General features: G+C 40.7%; 1 protein-coding gene across 1 annotated transcript in view; it reads left to right on the top strand.

Annotated features, from left to right (window-relative positions):
* Positions 1-9,672, top strand: part of PCNT (pericentrin) — a 91,015-nt gene that overhangs the window by 16,496 nt on the left and 64,847 nt on the right. Inside the window, 6 exon segments of the mRNA XM_015413095.1 lie at positions 1,390-1,501; positions 2,873-3,137; positions 3,373-3,460; positions 4,559-4,775; positions 7,522-7,760; positions 8,536-8,999. Coding sequence (XP_015268581.1) covers positions 1,390-1,501; positions 2,873-3,137; positions 3,373-3,460; positions 4,559-4,775; positions 7,522-7,760; positions 8,536-8,999 — 1,385 coding nt within the window.

The following is a 9,672-nucleotide window of genomic DNA, read 5'->3' as shown; positions in this document are numbered from 1 at the left end:
CACTCTCTCTCTCTCTCTCTCTCTCTTTTGCCCTCCCCCCCACTGTCTCCGACCCGAGGGCCGCGCGGCTTGGAAGCTGCGAGGGCCTTGGCTCCGTCTCTTTCCGGCTCTCCCCCCCTCACTGTCTCCGAGGCACCTCGCACTCTCTCTCTCCCCACCCCCCAACCCCCTGGCGGCGGCGACGACGTTCCAGAGCGTCCCCTGCGCACGCGCAGGAGATGCTCTGTGACTTTCGGGGGGATTTAAACATCCCCCCAATTTTTTTCCCAAAGGTTTCGCATTTTTGTGCACCCCTGGGGACTGCCCCAAGAGTGCACAAAAATCTCCCTGCCCCCCAAGTCGCCCCGGAGTGCGGATTTAGCGATCCGCACTCACGGGGCGACTTGGCTATTAGTATAAGGATAAGTAGAAATATTGAGAAGTTTGTACTTGTGTACAGAACAAAACACTTGGCATATACAGTAGTAAAGTCTATAGACCTGTTTCCGTCCTTGAAACATGTCCTGAACCATTCTGATATAATACAGCCCTATGACCTTTATAAAAATGCCCTCTGGAATAATTCTGTTGTATGTAGTATGTGGAATAAAGGGATGATAGAGGCAGCCTTCCTTTGACCTTCTACCAAATTTAAACAAGAGATGAGGACCTTCATTAGTGTGAGGTTATCCCCAGTTCTGAGTCAAAGAATCTTGAAAAGGAAATAGATAAAAAGATTGAGTTCCTTGTGTGAAAGCAAGCCTTGCTGTTCTGATGCATGTAGCCAGCTGTCAGTCTCTCTTGGAAAAAGGGTTATATTATGTAATACAGTTCAGTTAGAAGCTCCTCCATACTTTGATGTGGCAGATGAACAAGAACTTTTCTAAATAAGGGGAAATTTGCTCTTATAATATGCTGGCTAGTTAATGGTGCCAGAAAGCCTGCTGATTTCCACATGAGAAGGATTTCCCAGATTTTCCATTCTGGTACCCCTGGGGTAAGCCGTTTTGAGGAATTCATAGTTAACCAGGATATAAATGTAGTAAGTAAATAAATTAAACAGCAGAACTCAACTCCAGAATGTTATTTATTTAAATTGCCATTGGCAGCTATTCCATATTCACTCCTTAATTATAGAAGGATCCTATAGGGAATCATGCTCAGGACCTAAACCCAGTTCTGTTATCCATTCATACAGTCTCTCACCGTATGAGATCATCTACATAGCATCTGGCTCCTTGACATTTTCAGTGAGAGTCATTATTGTCCTTCCTAATGAGCTGACATCTGTCCTTTCACATCCCACTTTTTCGCGAAAGGGGAGGTTTGTGATTTTTACTTCAAAGGTCTTGTGCCTCTGCCTCTGCTCTAGTCCTGTCCTCACTGCTGTATAACCTGTATCTTCCACAGAAGGAGGAATGTCACGCAGTACTTGAAAAACTAAAAGCAGAGTCACAAGAAGAAATCAAACAACTTTGGTATCAGCTGGACAGTGCACGAGCAAGTCGGCAGGAACTAAGTGGTAGGTTTATATTTCTGACAATAAATATTGTTAATTGCAGCCAATTTTTTGTCTGTTTTTGAATTGTAGGACAAGGCGCTGTGTCATTCAGTTATTAGTTAGGCTTAGAGATAAAAGGTCACTGATTGAACTTAATGCCTAGGGATTTGAACCCAGGTCTCAGTTTTGGAACTGTAGTGGTCATTCCACAGTATCATACTAGTTCCCTGAAGATGTATCTTTACTTTAGACAAACTGATTTAACAGTCATTCATTCTTCCCTGGGTGCTGTGGTTTTGTGACAGGGACCCAACAAACTGGTATAGAAATGATACAGATTTGTATTACCGGTATGCTGCAATTCCTTCCTTCCTTTTTTTTTTCTTCTTTCATTTCAAATTTTATTAAAAGAGAAATCAAGTATACATAAACAAGATTGCTGTTTGAACAATAATACAAACTGTCAGTGCAGATACATATTTCACAATGCCACCTATTAATTTGTGAAGAAAAGCAAAATGATTTTCTTTTAGAGGATGTTGAGTTTACATTGTTTTTTTATGAGTTGTTCTAAGGCATCAGTAGTACTGTAAATAGTTCGTTAATTTGGGTTTCAGTCTGTGGATACTGGTTGGTCTCATTTAAGCATCTATGATTTTACTGTATTCTTTTTGCTTGTAGCTGCCTTAAGACCCTGGAGAAAGGCAGGATATAAATATTTTAAGAAATACATGGTTGAAGTGTATTAGCACACTATCAGACTTCTATAATAACCTTTGTAGGTCCAGAACTTTGTTTTACCATAATTACTCAACAATAGCTGATGCTTCACAAAACAAATTTTTGTTGGTGTCTAAAAACTGGAGCTACCAATTCAAAAGATACTGCTGTTTGAGTCCCAGAGGGGTATTATCAGCAGAAGCACCAGTTTTACCTTTGACTGACCTTTTAGAAACCAAAATGAATACAAAATGTACCTTTTGATTCATATCTAATTATATAATCACCTCTATAATACTTTAGTTAAGAATGACTGTGGTTTGCTAGAGGGTATATCTATTCTACATCATAGCTGAATTAACAGTTATTCCCTTTTCTCAGGGAACTCTTGGATCAGTGGGTCTCTGATATGGGCAAGAGATCTCTAAGAGAATTACAAGCAACCTTACAAATGCTATTTCTTGAATTAAGAAGCAAGATCCCACGCAATTCCTTCCTTCCTGAAGCTTTTACTTTTATAGGTTGTAATAAATTCTTTTGAAACTGGCTAGGCACCTAAGAAATCCGAGAGTGTATTTTTTGTAGTAAGCTTTATCTTTGTTTTCTTCTAAATGACCCTGTTTGACATAGTAAAAATGTGTCCTCTTTACCACCACCATCGCTGCGCTCCAGAGTTAAAAGAACAGCTGCTTGCTCGCACATCACACATGGAAGAAATGGAAAACTTGAAGAAAGATTTTCAGACTAAATGGGATAAAAAGAAAAGTGAACATGAAAATGAATTGGAACAATTGAGACTTTACTTTGAAGAGAAATTGAAGATCCTGGAAGGGAACTACAGAGAAGAATTAACAATGCTGCATCAGAAACTGCAAGAAGGAAAAGATGATACTCTGCTGGAGATTGAGAATGAACAAGAGGAACATATGGATATGGGGTAATGCCACAATTTAACAGTATATTGATCTGAAATCTCTTTTCTTCAAATATTAATTGTGAACATGCACCGTCAGCTGTCTTCGTATACAGCCCTATTTGGGCTAATGTTTTTCCTATGTGACTGTGGGCTGTGGTTGCTTGAGCTGAGTTTGTAAATTCAGCTCATAGTCACATCTGTGCCTTTCTTTATTAAAAACATATATCTTTCTGAAATTGTCTTTCCCTCTGCTTAGCCCATGTGTTACACTTTTGGAAGAGATGACTGAAAAAGAGAGACGGGGTCTCTTTGAACAGCTCACCGTGCAACTGGAGCACCACAAGGTAAACGCCTACTAGGCCATATAAAGGTATAGCTTGAAAAGTTATCTACTTTTTTGCCTCTCAGAAGAATTGCTTCTGAACAGTAAGTTTTCTGTATATTTGTCAAGACATTCTCATTAATAACACTGCATGGCTGACTTAAATGCATGTTTGATGTTCTCTGTCCTCCTGTTTAAAATTTTTTATTGCTATTTAGTCAAGCGGTCAGAATGTATATGGCTACCAGGGCTCTTTATGTAGCAGGAACTCCTTTGCGTATTAGGCCACACCCCCTAATGTAGCCAATCCTCCAAGAGCTTACAGAGCTCTTCTTACAGGAGCTACTGTAAGCTCTTGGAGGATTGGCTACATTAGGGGGTGTGGTCTAATACGCAAAGGAGTTCCTGCTACATAAAGAGCCCTGTATGCAGCAATAAGAGTGGTAGACCAAACTGGCCTCACCTTTCCCGTTTCCAGCTGACTGCCTCACCTTTTTTGACTGTCTTGCTTCTTCCTTTATTCTGCCATTTCTTGACCCCTTTGTCTTTCCCCCCTCTTCCTTTCCCTTGCAGCTTAGCTGGATGTACTCCATCGATCCTTATTTCTACCCCAGCTTCCTTTCTAGGCTGCCTGCCGAGCTAATGCATTTCTTCTTAGTTTTTGAAATATCTACTACATTGATATTCCAATATGCCTTTAAACCAAGTGTTTCAATTTTGTTTCGTTTGGGTCCCCTTTCTAAAATACCTTCCAGGATTGTCACCACATTTAAATTCAGGGATTTTAGTTTATCACTGAGTAATAATCATGATTAGTGGTTGTAGATTTTCCGGGCTGCATGGCTGTGGTCGTGGCATCGCAGTACCTGACGTTTTGCCAGCAGCTGTGACTGGCATCCGTAGAGGTATAACATAGAAAGATGGAGTACTCTCTGTGTCAATGATTTATTTGGTAGCACTTCCATAAAATTGTGTTTGATGCATGTCTTTTCCTGCACAATTGCTGCTATGTGTATGGCTTGTGCAGCTGAATATTACAAATTGTTATACGTTGAAAGTTTAAAATGCTTACATTTCCTATATATCGTACTTATGTATCATTTTGGCATATTGGCTTTAGGAAGAACTATCCTGCTTAAAGCTGCATTTGGATAAAAAACACAAAAGTGAGCTAGAGTTGTTGAGCTCTTCTCTCACACTCCAATACCAAGAGAATCTATTGAAGATGAAGATGGATCTCTCTGATAGATACACTCATGAAATTGAAGAATTGAATAGAAAACATTCCTTAAATCTCGAACAACTCCGTGCCAAGCTTTCAGAGGAGCACCTCAGAGGTGAAAAATTAGTAACTTTCAATTGACAAAATGATTTTTATAAGGAAGAGGCTTCCTGTGTGGTGTAAAGTTAAGAGATCATGTTCACGAGGCTTTGCTTTAGATGTGTTCTACTGTCTTTTGCATTTTCCTGTTTGAAAATGTATGTAGCTGTCAAGCTGGTGTTCCTACTTGAATGGTATTCTGAACATGCACACCTGTTTTCATTCCAGTGTCTCAGTCGTCATGGGAGCTACAGCACTGAATTGCATATTGCATTTTCTTCCTCTCTTTGAAATAAGACTGTCAAAAGCCTGGAGAGAGCATGTCCTGTCCCTTTAATAGAGGCTTAATGGAATATTAACTAGGCGGCATTGCTTACCTTCATGCCATGAAAAGCTTCACCTGCCCATTTCCACGCATTAAGCCTCTGTGAAAAGGGCACGACATTTTCCCCTCCAGGTTGTTGGCAAACACTACTTTGAAAACAAATGTGTAGGCTGAGTTCTTATTCGAACATAAAATGCAAAATTGTGCCGTGAGCATGCATAATGAACCTCATTCTAGTATCTCAGTAATGAATTAACCAAAGTGTGAATTAACCAAAGGCTTTGCTACACTCAGCGAGTAAACCTACACATACCAGGGGTCATTTCCTGTAGGAGTGCACAGGAGCAGAGCTCCGGCAGTAAACCCAGGGGGCGGGCACATGCAACAAGCCCCACCCCCTGCTCCCAGCAGCCCTCAGTCAGAGCAAGAAGCAGCCAGGTAAGTTGCAGAGCCCCCTCCTGGCCCCCCGGTCCAAAACAGTCCAGTGGCACCTTTAAGACCAAGTTTTATTCAGGTACAAGCTCTCCCTCCTCTGTGAGGACAGAGCTGCACGTCCCCGTCCCCCCCAATAGCTAGCAATCCAAAACAGTCCAGTGGAGCCTGAGCAGTGGGTGTTACCTTCTGACACAATACTGGTGATGTCAGGGGGTGTGGTGTATGCAAATAAGTTATGCTAATGAGTTATGCTAATGAGCCCCTGCATCTCTTTTTCTACGAAATTACCCGATACATATAAACATACGGCAACACATGTTGTGAGTGAAAGACTACCATGCTTCCAAAAATTCTTGCAGACTCCCTGTCTCTCGCTCAGTTCTCAAACACCAGCTTAAAAATTTGAATCCTGTTTCTCCACACATATTCGATGCAGCGAACAACCAGATTATTTAAAAATGCATCCTGCTGTTACAATGAAAACAGTTAAAATATATCAGACATACAGCAGGAAATATAACATTACATGGATAAGTTTTAGAAGTTCATGAAGTATTTTCCTCCCCGAATTTACAGAAATCATTTTAAGCATTTATACCTGTTGATTTTTTTTAAAGACTTGACTGATGGCTCTTTTATGCTGCAGTATTGCGTTGGGAGCCATGATCTCTAGCAGCAATCTCTGGAGCCAATGGTGTTCTTGAGTTCCTGACTGCTCAGTAGAAACTGTCAGGAGCAGAACATTTCCTCCCCTTCTTGTTTGTTATCCAACATTTTGGTATGGTGGAAGGGTGGGTCTTAAAACTTGTCAGTAGGCTTAGAAATGTTAGACACCTAGAAAGATGTGATTGTAAATTGCATAGAGGCAGACTTTTGCTGAGATGTAGTGTCTTGGTTTGCAGCAGGGATTCTCTATCAGTCTGTTTGCTTGGCTCCATGTTTTATATTGTGCAGACAGCCCGCCCCCCATAGAACTCCTTTTCCTGGTTTTATTTGTCTCTGTACTCCCTTTGTGATCACTAACAGATGCATTTAGCTTTAAAGGAGGATATCTCCCCCATCCAGTTGATGATGGGGAAGAAGAGGGCATTGCTATTCCTTCTCACCCCAGAGTTTCCCATTTCTCTCCCCATTCCTTATTTTGAATCTCAGTTAAATTAATATGAAGTGTCCAGCTTCTCTTGGCTAATGTATTAATGAGACAGAGTTTCTGGTTTCTTGATAGTCCCAAATCTCTCAGTTTTTAAAAAACAAAGGCTGCTCTTCTAAAATAGGAAGCTATTTCATTGTGAAAGCCTAAAAATGATCATGTATAAACTGCATCCACAACATAAATAATAATATAATTTTCCAATCATTGTCATATCTTGTGGAACTTCTTAGAGTTGCTGGGTGTTCCTTGTTTTAATGGCTGCACTCTGTAAAGGCATTCCAACTTCATATCGCTAGAACTTGTCGTCTTTTCTTTTCTCAGCTGCTCACGACAAGCAAAACGATAGTATTCCTACGCTTACTTTCATTCATTCCTTAGGAAAAAGTGAGACTGAACCTGATGCTTTGGAGCTCTTAAGGAAGGATGGGTGTTTTCTCTTACTAGAGCAGTTTACCTTATGAAGCCATGTATTTTGTTTGTTAGCAGTAATATACCATAATCACTATTTGCTCATTTCTTGTTCTAACATTTTCAGCTACTCACTCCAAAGGTCACTTACACAGAATACCCATAATAATATTTAACCCTGTGTTTTAGGTTGCTCTCCCCTTCAGCTTATGCAGGGTGGTTGGTCACTGGTGGTGTGGGAGGAATGGGGCAGGTCTACAGGCAGATCAGTTTTGGGCCTTGTTCTCTCCCCATCTCTTTCTGCAGGATTTACACATTTGAAATCAAGAAATCTTTGTTGCCTTTTACGTAATATCTTAAACTTTGATTTTCTTCTGTTGGAATTGTCAAGGTTTTCTATACCTCCTCATCCTGTCCTTTAAATGTCATTGTCATTTTTAGAAATGACTAAAGTTCGCCTACAAAGTGCTCAAGATGCTGCACGTCAAATAGAAACAGAGGTAAAAGAACGACTCGTAGCGCTGGAAAATGAATACAAAGTTAAATGTGGTGTTCTTGAAGCTGAGAGGGAGTCTGTTTCCAACCAACAAGAAGAAATAGAAAACCTGAGGAGAGAAAATTCTAAATTGAAAGAAATGAGTATACAAGAAGAGCTTCTTTTGAAAGACAAGCTAGAACAGGTTGGTGCAATCTGGAAATATGCTGAAATAAGCAAAGATGGGAAACGCTTGGTTATAGCTAAAGGTATCTTTCCATTCACTGAAGGAGTCCTTATGTAAGCAAAAAGGCTTTTGGATCTAGTCCAGTTTTATTTAGAGTTCTGTCTCAGCTAGAAATGACATGTTTACTTGACTGTTCCATCAAGTTCAATGGTCCATAAACTGCCCTGTAAGATAAGACAGTATTTATTATCTCTGTATTGTGGATGCGGATGTGGGGTGGAGACAACAGGGACCATAGAGGAGCAATCTTAAGCAGGTCTACTCATAAGTAAGTCCTTTTTTATTTAATATTACTCCCAGGAAAGTGTTCTTAGGATTGCGGTCTAGGTCACCTAGTGAGTTAGTGGCTGAAGTGGGCGTTGAACTAGTGATTTTCTGACTCTTGTTTCTTATCCCCTTTAGTAAACTGCTACCCCTCCTGAAGTTGGCCTTTGTGTCTTATGTGTATACAGTTTCTATCTTTTAATCCTGTGTGTGCATTTTTGGGATGGGCCCTTTGCAAACTGTCATAACGCGGGCCTACTTGATTGGGAAGAGGTAGCCTCAATATGAGGTTTAGTGGCCACTCATTATTTCTTTTGGGATAATCACATTGCTGCAAGGCAGTTGTCTGTAACATAACGATCATCAGAAACACAACTACCACATTATAGCAGAACTGGCTATATGACTAAATGAAATTTCCATAGGTGATTTAACATTTTTGCTTAACATTTTTGCTTAATATTCACAGGTTAAATGTAAACTCATTGAAGATCATGTGAATGAATTAAGAAGAGCTAGAGAAGAGGTACGTGAAATAGAAGAAGTTCACAAAGCAAAATCTGAAGAATGGAAACTGAAATGGGAGGACTTGAACAAAAAGACTGAAGAGAAATTACTGGCGTATAAAGAGTGTGAAAACAAGGCAGAATATGAGAAGCAGGCCTTGCAAAAGCAGTTTGAACTTCACGAAGCTGAGATGACTTGCCTTCAAGAGCAGCAGGCTGCTAGAATCACACAGTTAGAGAAATCTCTGACGGAGCAGCAGAACCATGTCCAGCAGCTGGAGGATAATTTAGCAAACACACGGAAGACTTTGGCTCAGTATGAAAGTGAACTAAACTCTGCAAAGGCTCTCATGGTCGCAGAGTTAGAAAAAGCGAAACGTGTGTTCCAAGAGGAATGCGCTGCTAAACTTGAGGATGCACAGAACAGGTTTGTAATGATACATTAGGACCAAGATATGATGATGATGATAATTGATGATGATGATGATGATAAATAGACCAAGCTCAAAGCATGCAGTAAGGCTTTGAAAACCTTTCACTTGAAAATAGCTTTCCTCCTCGTGCAACAAAATGTTTTCAAGCCTGCGTGAGGCTTTCGGAACAGCCTCCCATGAACCTTTAAAGGTTCTGTAGTGTCTGAGGGACTAGATAACATGAACATTCATGAAGCTGCCTTATACTGAATCAGACCGTTGGTCCATCAGGGTCAGTACTGTCCATTCAGACTGACAGTAGATCTTCTTCGTGGTCTCTGTGCTTCACACCAATGGGTTTAGTGCGCCTGCGCTGACCCAACCGGTGCGGTAGCAAGCTATGTTTCAAAGGATTTTCACGCGAGTCCCACTGAGCATGCGCAGGAACCCCAGCACGCATGCCCAGAGGGGACGGGCGCGGAGATCCCGCCAGTTCTCTCTCTACCGCCGCGTTGAAAGGACCTTTTTGCCTTTCCTCCTGACCGGATAGCTATTACTGCCTTCGGACCTTTACCTTATTTCTTGTTTCTTAGGATCATCCTTTATTTTATTTCTTTACTTCAGTTTACTAAAAAAAAAAAAAAAGAAGAAGAAGAAGAAAGAAGAAAAACGAGAACTTTTGTTTTT

Source organism: Gekko japonicus, unplaced genomic scaffold (assembly GCF_001447785.1).
Source record: "Gekko japonicus isolate JY-2015 unplaced genomic scaffold, Gekko_japonicus_V1.1 scaffold3126, whole genome shotgun sequence".
NCBI lineage: Eukaryota > Metazoa > Chordata > Lepidosauria > Squamata > Gekkonidae > Gekko > Gekko japonicus.
This window is presented reverse-complemented; position numbering and strand designations above follow the sequence as displayed.